This window comes from Lontra canadensis, unplaced genomic scaffold (assembly GCF_010015895.1).
Source record: "Lontra canadensis isolate GAN:19392208 unplaced genomic scaffold, GSC_riverotter_1.0 scaffold209, whole genome shotgun sequence".
Lineage (NCBI taxonomy): Eukaryota > Metazoa > Chordata > Mammalia > Carnivora > Mustelidae > Lontra > Lontra canadensis.
In genome coordinates, this window is record NW_022631203.1 from 274,794 (window position 1) to 293,872 (window position 19,079).

Below are 19,079 nucleotides of genomic sequence, written 5' to 3' on the forward strand. Positions count from 1 at the left end.
ACTCTGACTATTCTATCCACCAATGTGAGAAGGGTAGCATAGTCATGAAGCTTGCAGAATGCAGTGTCAATCCCTTGGGTTTTCAAGTAGAAAACAGTCAAATACCATTATTAAACAGTCAAATATAGTTATATGCATTTATTAATAAAAATAGATGAGAATATTATTTGCATTAAGGAGAAATAAAACAATCAGAGATTCAGATCGTTAAAGCACAAGTGAATTCTCAGAAAAGGAGCAGGAACTTTGATAGGAATATTGTTAATCCTCTCTAAGGTGAACTACGGTGGTCAACATATATTTCATAGTTAGATGTGTTTTGTCTGCCAGATAATGCCTAATCTCATTGCTTATACACTATTCCTGAGCTTTAAGCTCTCTCTCTGTTTCTTACCCACAGATGGGGAAGAATATTGGACAAGGCTGGAGGATATCACATGATAATTTTTGCCCAAGTGCATAAAGGTGGTTGCCTCAAAATGCCATATATCCAAGCAATGTGCACAACAGGTATAGTCACCCTTTTATCAATGAAGGAAGTTTTATTGTTCATTGCCATTTCTATTTAGTAGGCCATCTTTTGGCTGAAATATTAACAGTACTATGTTTATGTGTTTTTTTGTGTGTATTTTAAATTCAGATTTCAACAATCAGAGCTGACTGGATGACCTCACTTACCCATTCCCTGTTCACACATGAAGCCTATCCAAAATGATACTGCTAAGGATATTAACAGGTTATCAATCTGATATTTTCCAAGACTGTTCTGCAGGTCACATGTTTCTAATTAAATTTTCATTGATTCTTGAGAAATAGCATTAAAATGAAAAAGGATTAGATTTGCAGCATACAGCACGCAATGTAAATACACAATAATTTATTTTTAATAATTTTAAAGAGTTTTCAAGGTTGATTTTCAGCATTTTGCTTGCTTCTCCCCCATAAAAAATCCAAAGATGCCTTTAGAGTCACTTACAAGCCAGCAGTTCAAAACTGTACTTTGATTTCCCACATAGAAGATTTATTAGATGGTCAGATGCAGAGCATAATTTTGAAATGTATATAGCAAAATAATGCAGTAAATAAGAGCTTAACCTCTAAAGTGAGCTAAAATCCTAGACCCACCATTTACTACTTGTTTCACTTTGGGAAATGTCTGTGGCTTTCTGTGTCTGTGCCTCTGTTTCCTATACACATGCATAAATTTGTGAGAATGACAGCTAATCCATGTAAAGCTCCTCGCACAGTACCTGGTCATAGTAAATTACCATTAAATCACTACTTTTTGATATAATTATCTGTTTTGTGTGTGTTGAGTTTGAGGAGTTCTTTATAGATCCTGGATATCAATCTTTTGTCTGTACTGTCATTTGCAAATATCTTCTCCCATTCCATGGGTTGTCTCTTTGTTTTCTTGTTTGTTTCCTTTGCTGTGCAGAAGCTTTTGATTTTGATGAAGTCCCAAAAGTTTATTTTGGCTTTTGTTTCCTTTGCCTTTGGAGACATATCTTGAAAGAAGCTGCTGTGGGTGATATCGAAGAGATTACTGCCTATGTTCTCCTCTAGGATTCTGATGGATTCCTGTCTCACGTTAAGGTCTTTTATCCATTTTGAGTTTATTTTTGTGTACGGTGTAAGAGAATGGTTGAGTTTCATTCTTCTACATATAGCTGCCCAGTTTTCCCAGCACCATTTATTGAAGAGACTGTCGAAGATATGAACAGACACTTCTCCAATGAAGACATACAAATGGCTATCAGACACATGAAAAAATGTTCATCATCACTAGCCATCAGGGAGATTCAAATTAAAACCACATTGAGATATCACCTTACACCAGTTAGAATGGCCAAAATTAGCAAGACAGGAAACAACATGTGTTGGAGGGGATGTGGAGAAAGGGGAACCCTCTTCCACTGTTGGTGAGAATGCAAGTTGGTGCAGCCTCTTTGGAAAACAGTGTGGAGATTCCTCAAGAAATTAAAAATAGAGCTTCCCGGGGCGCCTGGGTGGCTCAGTGGGTTAAATCCTCTGCCTTCGGCTAGGGTCATGATCCCAGGGTCCTGGGATCAAGCCCCACATCCGGCTCTCTGCTTGGTGGGGAGTCTGCTTCCCCCTCTCTCTCTCTGCCTGCCTCTGCCTACTTGTGATCTCTCTCTCTGTCAAATAAATAATAAAATCTTAAAAAAAATAGATCTTCCCTATGACCCTGCCATTGCACTATTGGGTATTTACCCCAAAGATACAGATGGAGTGAAAAGAAGGACCATCTATACCCCAATGTTTATACCAGCAATGGCCATGGTTGCCAAACTGTGGAAAGAACCAAGATGCCCTTCAACGGACGAATGGATAAGGAAGATGTGGTCCATATACACTATGGAGTATTATGCCTCTATCAGAAAGGATGAATACCCAACTTTTGTAGCAACATGGACGGGACTGGAAGAGATTATGCTGAGTGAAATAAGTCAAGCAGAGAGAGTCAATTATCATGGTTTCACTTATTTGTGGAACATAACAAATAGCATGGAGGACATGGGGAGTTAGGAGAAGGGAGTTGGGGGAAATTGGAAAGGGAGGTGAACAATGAGAGACTATGGACTCTGAAAAACAATCTGAAGTGTTTGAAGAGGTGGGGGAGTGGGAGGTTGGGGGAACCAGGTGGTGGGTATTAGAGAGGGAACAGATTGCATGGAGCACTGGGTGTGGTACAAAAACAATGAATACTGTTATGTTGAAAATAAATTTTAAAAATGATTAATAAAAAAATCACTACTTTTTGTTCACTTAGCAGAAGAAAGACTGACTAGCCAGCTCAATGATACTCTCTTCCTCTCCAGAATGATGATGGTGTGCTAGGTTCTGTGGTGTATATACACAGTAGGAAGACACCCCTTTTCTGAAGACACACTTAGTGAGTATTCTATAGTTCAGTGATGCTAAAGTATCCTGCAGGGCAAAATATGGTGGGTAAGTAGGCATTATTATTGTAATTTCAAGTAGTAATAAATATAAGTGCTGAGCATGTTTAAATCTCATTTCATAAAGTCAGGCCCCTTTCAAGACGCGCAGCTTCTTTAACAACTAGATACTAAAAAAGAAACCAAACTCAGTATTTTTTAGGGCACACATGAAATCAGAGTACATTCTTTTGTAAAAATGCAAAACAATAAATGTAAATGCTGAAATGCAAAGTATTTGTGGAATGGTAAGATCTTTCTTGACCAATCTCCCATTTATAGACAACCATCACTTAGACAAATCTACTTCAATATAAGTTAAGAAAGTCATATGAGGTCTGGAGCAAGATACACAGGTCCATAAATTAGAGTTGTTAGAAGGATACCCCATAACAATCTTCCTTAAATGAAATTACCAACTGGGTTTTCAAAGAATGCAAATTTATCTGTGAAAATTAGTGTGTTCCTATGCTAATACTTTGTATTTTGATCTGGGACTTTGGAATGATAATATCCATGCCCGTAATTCTCTTTAGTAAGCTTAAGAACCATGGGAAAGTCACTTTCATGTGACGTTTGTTACTTTTTTCTCCAATAAGTTTAGACACAAGCATGTCTTTGTATGCTTATTTACAGTTAAATGAATTTCCAAGACTGTGGACTTGGAAGCTCTGGCTTCAGCCCTAAAATTCCTCATTTCTATTCTTTCCAGATTCCCTTACATACTTGAATGCAGCCTTGTATCTCTGTGGGAAAGCAGGGCCTCTCTTGGCAAGTAAAGCTGCCAGGTGAATCCACCCCTGAGGGGCGTGTCAGTACCATTTCCTGGAGCAATCTCACAGGGTGGCTCTACTTTTCATTTGCACTCAAATAATTTTGCTGCCTCCTCTGCAGCTGCCAGACCTGTTCCTGCTGCTGCTCAGGTAACTCTAACCTCTCCAGGGCACCACTACAGGCAGAGGGAGTTGATAAATGACTTCTACTTGTGCCTGCTTGCCTTCTTACCCTTATTCACCAGAGCTCTCTCTTTCTCTCTCTGTTCCACAGGGAGAGCGTCTGCGGAGTACCTTGCTGACCACTGAGAACATCATGAGCTCAAGCTATTGGAGTGAGATGAGCAGCAGCAGCTGTGGGACTCCACAGCCCCCAGAGGTGCTGCAGTGCCAGCCCCAGCATTACCACTGCTACCATCAGTCAAGCCAAACCCAGCACCCACCAGAAAAAAATGTAGTGTATGAGAGAGTGAGGACCTACAGTGGGCCCATGAACAAAGTTGTTCAGGCCTTGGACCCCATCAGCTCACAGGAAGTTCTCTCTCCTCTCAAAACTGCCTCCTCCTACCAAAATTTGGTTTGGAGCAACCATTCTCAGGTACCATTAAGATAACTCTGTGTGATTTGTAGAGAGTGGATATCTTGAACCACATATATTTTCTTTCTGCTTCTCTGCCTCTGTTCTACAGGATGTTATCTTTTGGTGGATTGTAGCTATACAAGCAATGTATGGTCACTTAAATTCCATCTCTTGCTGTACTTTTCTTTACTAGTGCCTGTGGTTGTTTAATGGCTCCGATGAGTTTAATGATCTAACTAGAGCATAAGATGACTCATTTTTTGTTGGATTTGATTGTAATATCTGATCTGGGGTATTCCCTTGCTCTTACCATAAAGCAATCCTCAACTTGAATACAATAACTTTTATAGACTAGTTCCCACTGATTCACTTTATTTCAGAAGTAAACAGATTTTTTAGATGAAATATGGTAGTTCAGAGATAATGGCTTATATGGAGTAATGAGCAGTTATTTGTGTTCAGCAAATAGTATGCAGTTGCTGGGTAAGTGACATGCACAAATATCTGTTCAAATTGTTGTATGTGTTTCATCTTGTGAAAATGACACACTGGTTCTTATACAGCCAAAGTGAATAATTCATGAATATTGGTAGAAAGAGGATTGAAAAATAGATATAGGTTTGAGGAAGGCAAGATGTAATCAATTGTTATATAAATGCTTAAAAAAGCAAAACTCTAAGACATTCTTTAAAATAAAATACAGTTATCTTTAAAGGGGTTATTTTAGCACCAGTATCTGTGCTAATAATCTTGTCAATGAATGTAAAGGAACACTGCAAGACTATAAAATAAGAGCTCTATGTCTATTTTCATTCTTTGAATCCCTTTACATTAAATTTGCATGACTTTAAGTTTTCTGGAAACATCTGTCCCAACTAAAATTATGTTTTCAAGATAAAATTTATACTGTAAAGAATTAAAAAAGTAACCATTGCGATGATATTATCTGATGTTCCATTATTTTACCAACCTGGAATAATATGGGTTATTTTTCCCAAAACCACAATTTAAAATAGGATATGAAGCAAAATTTCTAAAGTATATAATAAAACTATTTTAAAAGAATTTTTAAAGACCGATAAAAAGGCCACAATTTTACAGATATTTCATGCTTAGCTTAAATTTGAGGGAAAAAATATGAAGAAAAAATCCAAGATTTACTGTCAGTAATTTCCTAACTGAAAAAACAAAAAACAAAAAACAAAAAAACAAAAACCTCCACCTGTATTGAAGTCAAAGGAAAGAAAATACAAAGGGAAAAAATACTACTTCGCATAACTGATAAATAATAATGTGAATGTACATTCCAATATTTAGTATTAGGTTGTTAATGAACAGTAAAGTGGGTGTCATCTATGTTCCTTAGTAGCTCCAAAACAATACAAAACCTAGTTACCATTATTATAGAAATGTTAAAATCACCCTAACTGTAATAGTTATTTAAAAACATTAACCTCTTTTCTTGTCAACTTGCTAATAAAGACAGATAAAAATTTAACAGCAGAAACTTAACAAGTTACAAATACTGACTACAGATCAAGTTTTAGGAGCCCTGTATTGTATTGTATTTAGTTCAACTTTCTTTTTTTAGTCCTCTCAGGACCAAGCTGATCAAGCTTTTTTATGTGGCTTTTTCTTCTTTCTACCTGATAATTATTAAAGTGATCCTTATAAAACTATCTCCAACCTGGGACACAGTTCCCCATAGAGGAGTTTATAAAGAACCCTAGGGACAGAAAATATGGCCACAAAAACTGGGATATGAGATTGGAATGGAGTGTTCTGAAGTCTGAAGTTATAATTGAAAAGAAAAAAAAATAAGGGCTGTGTGAAGATGAGGTAGGTGATGTATAGTAAAGGACAAACCAAGAAGTTTCATTCCCTTAGTGAAACAAGAAGAAAGGAAATTTGACTATAAAATTTCAAACTGAGTTAGATATCAAAGGGCATTCACAAATCCACTAAAAGATAATTTGGCAAGAAAGCTTTGAGATAGTTGTCACAAATAATGTGATGAAGAAACTCTTTTATTTTTCTTCCTCCTTGTTTCTTGGCAGGATGGTATTGTGTAAAGTAGAACTTAGATTTGATCTGAAATTACCTTCATGTTAATGTAATGGGTAAGATGAGGCAGCAGCTTTATTATATGCCATGACAAGCACAAGCAAATAGTACATATTACCCAAAACACTTTTTTGTTTGTTTGTTTTATGTTTTAATAAAGTCTCTTTAATATGACATGTTTTAGAAACATTTTGAGTTGGTATGTAGCAACTATTCTGATGTTAGAGCTTGTGATCCTTGCAGGTAGGAAAACGTGTATTATAATCAACTGTTGGTTATCATAAAGTCAGTCAAACTTTTACTTTGTCTGTTAGCATTTTGGTGTTTAGATAACATTCAGATAATTCATAAGATTTAAAAATATACATAACTGGGGCACCTGGCTGGCTCAGTCGATAGATCATGAGACTCTTGATCTCAAGACTGAGTTCAAGCCCCATGATGGGCATGGAGCCTACATAAAATAAAATAAAATAAAATAAAATAAAATAAAATATAAAAAATCTATAATTTTCAGTAGTACGATATGTTCCCTTTGAGAAACTGAAATTGGTGTCACTTTTCTTTGTTTCCTGATCTTAATTTTAGCTTATATAGTAGACATTTTAGATTTAACTAAATGTTTTTTGCAGCACTTTAATATTTTCTATTTCTGGCTTTTTTTTTTGAAGATTTTATGTATTTATTTGACAGAGAGAGAGAGATCACAAGTAGGCAGAGCAGCAGGCAGAGAAAGAGGGGGAAGCAGGCTCCCTGCTGACCAGAGACCGCCCCCACCATGGGGGCTTGAAGCAGGCTTGACCCCAGGACCCTGAGACCATGACTTGAGCTGAAAGCAGAGGCTTAAATGAGCCACCCAGGTGCCCCTATTTCTTCTGCCTTTTTAGTATGTTTTTCCTTTATTGCCTTCTTGTGCACTACAATGGTATTTATAAATACAAACATATTTTAAATTTCTCCAGATATACTGTTGCTTTGTTTCTTGTCTATAATTAATAGATACATTTTATTATTCTTTCGGTTATTATTTTATCTGATTGCTAGATCAGAGAAAATTGAATGTAGAAAATAGTTGCTGGTGAAATTGCCTAAATTAATTTTAGGATTAAAATTACCACGTTTATCCATATAGACAGGTAAAATTAAACATGGGGTAATCAAGGGCATGGATGTATTTTTAAAACTAAATGCAGTCTTATAAATAAATGAAGTTCTAGAAACTACATAAAACAAAATAAAACAACTTACCACTCAGCCTTTTGAAAAGCTTAAATATTAACCTACCATCATTAACTCAAAATGAAATACTGCCTTAATGAATACCATTGATGTAAAATCACTCAACATATATATTTCCCATCCACCAATTAAGCTTTTCATGAAGTTCAAGATATTTTCCACATATGCAAAGGAATTCTGTTGTGTGAGAGAGAACTGAATCAAAATTAAATATTTTTAATAGCAGTCTTTCATTGAATTTAATGTTTATTAAGTGCCTATTACATAGAAAGCACTGTGATTATTTGGATAAATACCACTGCCTTATCCCAGGGAGAGTCGACTTTGAGGATAGATGTGCGGGACCTGGTCTGTAAGTGTTCCATATGTCTATATTTCATTTTTAAATATTATTTTGTGCTTTGGGCCTCAGTATTTTATTGAACAAAACAAATTTTATTTAAAGAAGGGATCTTATAATCTGTGTGTCATGTGGGTTACCATTCTTTTGAAGTTAAAACTTACAACCAAGTTTAACTCTAGAAAACAGCTGGGGAGAATATGTTTTTATGTGTGTTATTGACAGCCTCTGCTATCAACAATTACTCAGCTTGGGTTTATCTTTGTTTACATGATTTTTTCCCCTTTTCTTTGGTTACAAAGATTGTGGATAGCTCCTTTGCTGTGCCAGGATTTCTATACACTATCAGAAAAATTTCCTGTTCTGCAGGGAGGAGTGTGTTGCTTTGATAAATTGTTGTTCAAGGGTGTGGTCACTAAAAGTGAATGATTGTTCAGGGAAGTAGGTTGTAGAAAAAGGAATGAGGTCATAGGATAAAGAGGCCCATGTTTTCAGCTTTGGTCAGCCCTTTTATGCTTGCAGTTAAAAGCTATAGAAATCGTGAATGCAACTAATTGCTGAGTAAAAATGCCCATGCCAATTGTCTCTTGTTTAAGGGAGGTTTGATAAATTGCAGGGCCTGTTTTCAGGCCATGACATTCACAAGCTGTCCGTGTGTGTGTGTGTGAGAGAGAGAGAGAGAGAGAGAGAGAGAGAAGGTGGGAAAAGGAGATAGGGCAAGGGCAAAGGAGGTGAACTGGTCCTTTAACTGCTATGATCCAAATTTCTTTTCTTGACAATTCATGGTAAAACAACTGGGAGATTTGTCATGCTCTTAAATCCCATTTATTTTTATTTAAATTTTTTTTATTTGACTATAGTTGACACACGATGTTCCATTAGTTTCAGGCGTACTAATAGTAACTCAAGTTCTCCATACATTATGCTATGCTTACCACAATACAGCTACAATCTGCCCCCATACAACGTTATTACAATATCATTGACCTTAACTCCTATGCTGTGACTTATTCATTCTGTAACTGGGAGCCTGTATCTCCCATTCCCCTTTATGCATTTTGTGTATACCCTCACACCTCTTCCCTCTTGCAACCATCAATTTGTTCTTTGTATTTATGTCTGATTCTGCTTTTTGTTTGTTAAACCCCATTTAAAAGTGAAAACTTTTGTAAATAAGTGTATTTGAGCTAACATTTTTTTTTACACCAGAAGCTACATCTTTTTAAACAAATTTCCAACAGAGCATATGTACTTCCAGTTTTTATTTTTGTTTTATTTTATTTTTAAGATTTTATTCATTTATTTATTTGACAGAGAAAAAGAGAGAGCACAAGCAGGGGGAATGGGAGAAAGAGAAGCAGGCTTCCTGCTGAGTAGGGAGCCCAATGCAGAGCTCAGTCTCAGGACCCTAAGATCGTGACCTGAGCTGAACTGACACTAAACTTACTGAGCCACCCAGGCACCCTATATACTTCTAAAGTCAAAAAGCATGTACTGCAAAGAGACTGTATACTTATTTTCTCTCCTAGTTTCCTTCAGGAAAAGAGAAAGAATGAGTCTCTTAAATGAGAAATTTCTTTTGGAGGAAAGAAATGAGGGGAAGAAGTTCTATTTCTAGTACATTCTATTGCTTTCTTAACATGAGAATAGAGTTACAGATTTTATCCTAAATCAAGGAAGTATTTGTTTCATCTAAAAAAATCAGTATAATTTATGTTTCTTCCTGTACAAAGTTCAGAACAACATTGAACAATAACTAAGGCAGGTACTTAACCATGTTATTGATTTCAAAAAGTTTTAACAAAAGCATCTTTTAAACTATTCAGAGAATGTATTCAAATGGCAATTTGCCTTGGCAAATTCTGTCAGCATAAATGTCAGTTGGTATTTAAAGATATTGCCTCTTTTTAAAGATTTTTATTTATTTGACAGACAGAGATCACAAGCAAGCAGAGAGGGAGGCAGAGAGAAAGAGAGAGGAGGAAGCAGGTTCCCTGCTGAGCAGAAAGCCCCACCTGGGGCTCAATCACAGGACCCTGGGATCATGACCTGAGCCAAAGGCAGAGCTTTAACCCACTGAGCCACCCAGGCACCCCAAGATATTGTCTCTTTTGAAACTATTGGTCCTAAACTCTTCCTAAGTTACTATTATTACTTTCGGTGATTCTCAGTCATTTTAAGACTCTGTCTTGGAACATTATATTATTTATTAGATTTTCAAAGTTTTAAAGTTAAAACTAGACAGCATGCAAGTTCCATGTTCATTTCAACAAGCTTCCAAATATTTAGAGAACAAAGTCCTATACTGTGTATGTAATCTCTATTGCCTAATTCTCATTCCCAGCAATCTTGCCATTTCTCCCATATTTATTGCACCAAAGACTTGAACTCCTTGATAAGTTATCAATAGTAAATGAAAGATAATAGGTGTTGGCTGCAGAGGTTCATATTTTGCAGCGTATAAAGATGAGTCACAGAAAACACTGTGCAGAGAAAATGCCCATACAAATGAATCTATGGGGAATAGCTCATAGAGAGCTGCAAATAATAAATGAGCAGTGATGAAGTAGACTTTAGCAGATCCAAACTATGAAACAGTCTAGTGTAGTGGCTAAGAGTGTAGGTTTATGTTTTAAATGTCTTGGATTTAATTCCTGGTTCAGGGACATGCTAGTTATAGGTATCAGTTGCTTAATTGGTAAAATGAGACAATAATACCTAACTCGTAGGATGATTGTTAGAGTCAAATTCGATAATACGTGATGGAAAACACACAGCATAGTGTCTGACACATAGTGTTAGTGTCATAGAACCCAGAATACATTTTAACCTCTCAGGATCTCAGTGTCCTCATTTGTAAAATGGGAACAATAATACCTTCCTTCAGGGTTTTAGTGAGCATTAAATGAGATAACATGTGAAGGTGTTGAATACACTGTCTGGACACTTGCTGATTCTTTCCATTTTTACCACTGCTGTGAAAATATGGCCAACAAAAGTCCTAGTTGCACAGATAATATAGGCTAATAGATAATGAATGAATAGGCTCTAAAGTAAGAGTTCTTTTAATACTGGAAAGATTACATAAAGATGTATGCTTGAAAGGTTTATTAGGGTTCTACTAGCTAAGAAAGACTAATGAAGAAAACCATTAAAACAATTTTCTAAAACTCATGGTATATGATCAAAAGACTGGAATGGCAGGAATGTACTTATAATGTTTACTGGCATTAAGTCTCCCTTAGAAAGAGTAATTTGGAAGTTCCCATGCTCTTAGAGTCTTTGAACTTGAACCTTAATATTTGAGATGGAGTTTTTTTAGTTTGTGCTAATTTTTTTCTTTTTAAAATGCAATGAAACTGGGCATTAAAACTTGTTTGCTATCTGCGTCTTAATGTTTCCTCTAGAGCTACACTTCTAATAGGATATCATGAGGCTTTCCATTTATAGCTAAATTAATCAAAATCAAATAAAATTAAATATTCACTTCCTCATTGAACCAGGCACATTTTAACTGTTCAACAGCCCTATGTATCTGATGGTTACTATATTGGACAACACAAATGTAGAACATACTATATTGGACATACTATATTGGACAACACAAATGTAGAACATTGCAGAGTGTTCTACTGGACACTGCAAATCTATACAGTCAGGCTACACATTTGAAGACAGAATTACCTCTAAGATCATCACATTCAAGGAAATTTATGGTGGTACAAATATGTGATCAAAGTGCTGCCAATTTATATGATCAGCTATAATGGATAGATAAAAATGAAATAAAAAATGAAGCTACAAACTCTCAAAGTAGAGTGACTCTTTTAGGAGAAAGAAAATTAAATTCATAAATCTTTAAAAAAGAAATTCATAAACATAAATAAAAGATTGTTATGTATGTATCTATCCTTCTGTTTGTCTATATGATTTTCCCAGAACCTCATTTTTTGGCAAAGCAAATGGTTAAGAAGAGGAAAAAGATAAAAAATGACCATCCTCAATCAAAATGCATCTTTATTTCTTTTGGGGACACGATCTATTTTTTATAACCTCTCTGGAACTTCCTATTTCCCTTAACCCACTGAATTAATTTTAAACGTTAGTAAGTAAAGTCCAAATATCATTCTCATCTTTACAGACGTGATAACTGAAGCACAGAGATATTATATGACTTACTAAAGTTCATATAGCTAGTATGTGATAGAACTAGGATTTAAATCTAGCAGTCTGGTTGTAGGTCAATGCTTGTAACCTCCATGCTTTGCTATATATTTCTGGTCTACACATTCGACTCTTATTTATGTTACACAGTAACATCTGATATCTGTTTCTTATTTTTACTTCATTATCATGTATATGCTTCTATTATGAATGACTTAAAATCTTTTGACACAAGCCAAGGCCTAGATAATAATGTAATGAACATTTCAATGTGTTAACAATTTGTTATTTATCAAGAAGGCAGACATTTTTTGCTGTTGTTTAGAATTCTTTTTTTTAAATATTTTTCTCATAAATTGTATTGATTGTTTTGTATCAAAATATATAAGGCTCTAGCACTTGGTAATAAGTTGATTAATTTTTAGTTAGTTAAAAATTCATCAATGCTTTAGGAGAACTTTGATAGAAATATTATGAAGAAATAAAATCAATTTTTACTTTGTTGTGGGATTAATAATCTCAGCAATAAAATGTCATTTACTTTGTGGTACAGAATTTTTTCAAAAACTTTATCAAGTTCCAAAGGTAGGTTCAAACTCCTCACCTCGATGACATCAAAGTGTCTCCTTAGAATAGTACTATTCTAGGGGTGCCTGGGTGGCTCAGTGGGTTAAATAAAGCCTTTGGCTCAGGTCATGATCCCAGGGTCCTGTGATTGAGCCCCAGGTGGGGCTCTCTGCTCAGCGGGGAGCCTGCTTCCCTTCCTCTCTCTCTCTCTGCCTGCCTCTCTGCCTACTTGTGATCTCTGTCTGTCAAATAAATAAATAAAATCTTTTTTAAAAAAAAGAATAGTCCATTCTACTTTTACTATGTTATTTCCCACTACCCACTTCCTCCCACCTTGTGTCCTGGACACACTATACTGCTGTTTCTTGAAGAAACTCAACATTTTGCCTCTCTTCCACCCGTGCCTTTGTTCATTTCATTCCCCACAATGGCAACAGCCACACTTCCCTCACATCTCTGGAATTCTACTTATCCCTTAAAATACATCTGGAGAGGTGCCTGGGTGGCTCAGTGGGTTAAGGCCTCTGCCTTCCGCTCGGGTCATGATCCCAGGGTCCTGGGATCGAGCCCTGCATCTGGCTCTCTGCTCTGCGGTGAGCCTGCTTCCCGCCCCCCACCTCCCACCGCCTCTCTGCCTGCTTGTGATCTCTGTCTGTCAAATGAATAAATACAATCTTAAAAAAAATACATCTGGAAAATTTTCTTCTTAAAGACATCTTCTCCTGAATCTTCTTACCCTCTCCTCAATGTAGTACTCCATTCCCACCTCCATCTCAAATCTGTTCTAGATAGTATCACTTTTTACTATTTAACTGTAATGTACTTATAATACTGAGTAATATATTACAGATGTGGTCCTTCTTCCCCTCCACTATAGAATGTACACTAACTGAGGGTTAAGATTTTTAGAAATCAAAATCTTTAAAAATAAAAAATCAAAGATAAACCAAAATAAATATTTTGGGTAATGGGATGGAACTGGAAATTCTCTCTCCTGCTCTTTCTCCCATCTTCCTTTCGCCTTCTCCCCTCTCCCTTCTTCTCTTCCCTCTTTCTTTCATTTCCTCTTCCTTTGCCCTTTGTTATTATGGTTTGCAAAATGCCTGAATGTGGCTTTAAGCAATGGCATTAATAAAGATATATGGTTATGATTATTTGTGATTTTCATTCTTCAATGCCTTCTCTTTGAACAGAAAATGGAAAGTAGGGCACAAATTCCTTCTTTAAAAAAAGTGAAAAACACATAAAGTAAGTATTAGGAAGCTACTTAATAGGCCAATTAGTTTTCTGTTTTAGTCCTTGGGTCACATTAAGAATCCGGACTTGAGTTGTTTATATTTGATTTATACTTTTTATCCACTATGAACAAATATTTATCATTACTTATTAAGGCAAATTATGTTAAAGGGTTAGTGATTCTGATCTGTCATCACATTATTTCCCTTGGATTTTGTTGTGTTGCTTCTTTTAAGCAAATTAGTTTGAAGCTGCTAATTAGTAGTCTGCTTATAAAGATATTTCCTTTACATCCCCTGCTACTTAAAATCTGTCTAGGTAAAGTGACTATTTATTGAATCTTGCTCAGTTACCCTATAATTGTTTTAGTTTATCAGTTGTGTGCCCAAAGATTCCCTCATAAAAACTACTACTACTGCTCAGTACTCAGCCAAAATTATTTTAAAATATTCACAAACATAATTAAATCTAAGACCATGTTATCTAGAAAAGTTGCTTAAATTCCCTACAAATACCTCATATCACTCTTCTGCTGAAGAAACCATCAATAACACTCAGTGTCTATAAATTTCTTAGTCTGACTTTCAGATCCCTTCATTATCTGGCTTCTAGGGACCTTACTTCCTAGAACTCCCCTTCTAATATTCTATTTCAGCCAAAATGTAAACTGTTGTTCTCTAAATTTAGTCCCTGAAGCTCCATAAATATGCCTTTGTTCCTGTTGCTCTTACACCCGAAATGTCTTATCTCCCCATTCTCACCAATCTAGATGAGCTGAAATTAAACCAATTTTTCAAAACTTTCCTCAGGTATAACCTTGTGATGAAATCTTAAATTGTCCCAGGCTGAACTCATCTCTTAGCCCTCAAAACACTCATAGTAAGCTCTTCATAGCTCTTATAATACTCTATTGTTATTTACACTAACAGTTTTTACTCCTTAAATAATTATACGCCTGGTGAGAACAGAGAGTGTATTCTACCTATGCTTTATATCTCTTCCAATACTATTACATAACAAGTATTGAACAAATTACTTAATTATACATGTAACCAATCCAGTAAAAATAATGCCTCACACTAACAGATGGTATTTCTATTTTTCAAAATTCTTTTACATACATTATTTACCCACTGGAATTTCAGAAATTAAGTAGAAAAACATTATTACATCCATTGTATAAATTGTACAGTGTACACATAAAAATAGGCATTGTGTATTATTTTTCTGTTGTACAAATAAAGAAATTGAGATGCAGATATGTCAAAATAACCTGTCCAAGTTATAATAGCTAGTTAATAAATGTCCTGGTTTAGAAACCAGCTCTTGATAGTTTCACTATATCAACTATTAACCTTGATAAGCCTTAGTTCAATACTAAAGTATTTTCAGTATAAACAAGTTTATATTTTTTGGTTTCAACAAGTCATTTGATGATTACCCTTACAGCAAATCATTTAGTAGATTTCCCCCTTCTAATATTCTATTATCAGAATAGAAAGTATAAAAAAATATATATGTATATATATATATACACACACATATATATATGTATCTAGATACATATATATGTATCTAGATACATATATATATGTGTGTGTGTGAAATAATCCTGGAATTCAGAGTACGTCTTAAATTTTTAAGATTTTTCTTCTACCTAAAGGAGAATAACACCTCTCCAGCTTCTCCTTTCTCTTCTTTCTACACTTCACTGAGCTACTTGAAAGCTCTCTCACTAAGGTAAGTAACTGAGAAATTGGAGCTATTTGCATTCTATATGATTTGTTAATTCTGAAAAACATTGCTTTTTAACAAACAGAAATAAAATGCAGTTTTATGAATTCTCTCTAGGAAAACTAGAGCTTCTCAGCTCTGATTTGGGTATACCAAGGTATGGACAATTATCTCAGGTGGTGTAGTGAAATTATCCCAAAAAGCAGACTGATTTTAATCCACTCCGATATTAAAATTGGTAATGCCATATGTGCTTTATAAAAGGAGGAGGAAGAAAAGGAAAGGAGGAAGAGGACCGATAAAATTTTACAAAGTTGAAAACCATTACCTTAGAGAGTGTGGGGAAAGCAGCCTGGATTTTATAATAAGCCTGAGCCCACCTAATTATAAACAAAATTATTTTTTATGAGAATTCTACCTAAAGAAAGTTGCCAGTAAGACAATAGTTATGTATTTAGCAAATATGAGCCACAGAATAAAAAACTCAGTACTATGCTTAATATTTAATCAGAAAAAGTAGGGCCTTCCTAGAAAATTGAATATGAATATTAAAGAAAATTCAATGTTTTATTGAGTTTGGAGTCCTGTGAATACACTCTGCAAATATATCATATTATCTACCAAAAAAAAAAAAAAAAGAAAAAACTCTATTGGATTTTTAGAAGTTTAAGTTATTTAATCAGGGTTATTCTTTCATAAACTTTTGGGAGGATCTCTTGTTTTCAGCCACTCAAAAGTTACTTTTGATAAAAATAATAAAAAAATCATATATCTCGCTTCCTATTATAAGAACTAGTCAAATCTAACAGTAGAATTACGTTCAACAACTTGAAAAACAAAAAATATAGTGTGACATTTTATAGATGCAGCAAAAATGAGCATTTAATGGGAAAAGCTACATTTGCCTAGACCAATTCTAATAATGAAGGCTCAAAACAATTATGTAAATTATAATTTAATTATAATTATATAGGCATATCTAATTTATAATACAAAAATATTTGCTTGTACTGCAGAATAATAAAAACAATAAATATTATTATTTATAGATACATATTTATGTGAAGGTATACCAGATAATAATGGTTATTTCTGGGTAGGGGATTTGGATAAAGGGAGAATGATTAAGGGAAGATCTTTGACTTCATCTGTATACATTTTTACGTTCACATGTATTCATGTACTATTGCATAAGTAAAAAACACCTTTTATTTTCTTCCCTCTCTTTCTCTTTCTTACCTGCTCCTCTTGGCCCTGTGGGCCAAACCCACCTGTACTTGGTTGTATTTATAACCATTATCCTGAGCTGAAGACCATATACCTGTTTGGCTTACAATCTTTAATTCTCTGCATTTGTCTGAGAAATTCTCAGCTATAGCAGGAAATCTGAGAACATATGCAAAGGCTGCCTTGAAGTATTAAGCTTGCAGTATTACTGCTGATGTAACAGGGAAAGGGAGGATGAAAATGTTATAAGGTGAACCAAAAGAAAAACAGAAAAGAAACCACAGCATGCAAAATATTTGGCAATTTGTTTTAAGAACAGCACATTACACCTACATTATAGCTATACTTCCATATGAATCTGCCAGTGTTTCCCTTGCAAGTCCGTGATTCTGATTTTCAATAGTCTCCTTATTCTAAAAAAAAAAAAAAAGGAAGAAAGAAAGAATTGTTTTTATTGTGGAAATATATCCTGGAGTTCTGTCAATTGGTTGTAAATTATAGTAATGTATGAAGAGATTGACTAATGCTATCAACTCTTTGCACACTAATAAAGCTACAGTTTCGCTGGTTTGGGAAAAATGTAAAGAATGTCAGCATAATCAATAAAGTGACTTTTATCTAATCATTATTAAAAATCATACTCTCACTTTTATAGACCATTTTCTTTTAACATCAGAGCCTAGTCTTTGAAATTTCACTAGAAGCAGATCAGACAAACCATAATTAAAAGTTAGACTGAAGTAATCTCAGAGCAGTAGTCTTTTTTTTTAAGTTTTTATTTTAATTCCAGTTTGTTAACACACAGGGTTATATTAGTTTCAGGTGTACAATATAGTGATTCAAAAATTCCATACATCACCCACAGCTCATCACATATGCACTCCTTAATCCTCATCACCTATTTAACCCATTCCCCCTCCTACCTTCCCTCCAGTAACCAGTAACCATTAGGTTACTATAGTGAATAGTCTCTTTCTTGGTTTGTTTCTTCCCCCAACCCTGCCAACTCATTTGTTTTGTTTCTTACATTCCACATATGAGTGAAATCATACAGTATTTACCTTTCTCTGACTGACATCTCACTTAGCATTATACTCTTTAGCTCCATGTATGTTGTTGCAAATTTCAAGATTTCATTCTTTTTATGGTTGAATAATATTCCTTTGTATATATATACCACATCTTCTTTGTTGGTCAATCAGTAGACCCTGGGCTGCTTCCAAATCCTGGTGATTGTAAATAATGCTGCTATAAACACAAGGGTGCATGTATCCCTTTGAATTAGTATTTTTGTATTTTTTGGATAAATATCCAGTAGTGTGATTGATTCTGGATCACTGGGCAGTTCTATTTTTAAATTTATGAGGAACCTTCATACCATTATTCAGAGTAGCTGCACCAGTTTGCATTCCCACCAACAGTATAAGAGGGTTCCCCTTTCTCCACATCCTCGCCAACACATGTTGTTTCTTGTGTTTTTTATTTTAGCCATTCTGACAGTTATGAGGTAATATCTCATTGTAGTTTTGATTTGCATTTTCAGGGCAGTAGACTTAGTTGAGTTTTCAAAGGTAGTTTTCTATCATGGTTAGAAAATTTTTGTATTTTATGTTTTTGTGTTGATAAGTTTTGCAATTTGTTAAATTACAGACCTATAATAACATCGGGATATATATTAGCAGAGATCTCAAGAAGAAAAGAAGGATGTAACCTAGAAATACAAGAAGAATATGTTATTATGAAAGTATTCAAGAAATTATTTTATCATTAGTTTACTAGCAAAGCTGACAAAGGAATTCAGTACTGTGCTCTTTGGAATTTCTTCTGACAAACTGGGTTATTATAAAATTAAAGGAAATTATACCTAAAGAAGGTAAGATACTCAAATGACACAGCTTAGTAACAGTTCCTGAACCTCCCTTTTTTTCTCAACAGGAACTCCATTCTCCAACTCTGAAAATATCTACTTGTCCTCCAAGCAGTGTACGTATAACCCCAAATACTGAACAGGTAAAAGAAGTTATGGATTAGATTAGATACTTTTCTTTTTATGTAAGCCTTGCTCATATGTTTAAGTAATCTTTAAGCTCTCCTAAGGCTTTACACATTTACAAAATGTCAGGAACACAAAACTAGAAAGGGGATTCTCATATATGATAATCAGCTCAACCCATTAAAGGAATGTGAAATAG

The 19,079-nt window shown here is 34.8% G+C and overlaps 2 protein-coding genes across 2 annotated transcripts in view; one reads left to right on the plus strand and one right to left on the minus strand.

The window, feature by feature from the left end:
- LOC116861910 (MICOS complex subunit MIC27-like) overlaps positions 1-19,079 on the minus strand; it is a 552,532-nt gene that overhangs the window by 160,128 nt on the left and 373,325 nt on the right. The window lies entirely within an intron of this gene.
- POF1B (POF1B actin binding protein) overlaps positions 3,819-19,079 on the plus strand; it is a 100,814-nt gene continuing 85,553 nt past the window's right edge. Inside the window, exons 1-3 of the mRNA XM_032848800.1 lie at positions 3,819-3,886; positions 4,011-4,334; positions 18,823-18,897. Coding sequence (XP_032704691.1) covers positions 4,053-4,334; positions 18,823-18,897 — 357 coding nt within the window. The 5' untranslated portion in view covers positions 3,819-3,886; positions 4,011-4,052. The remainder of the gene's footprint in view (positions 3,887-4,010; positions 4,335-18,822; positions 18,898-19,079) is intronic.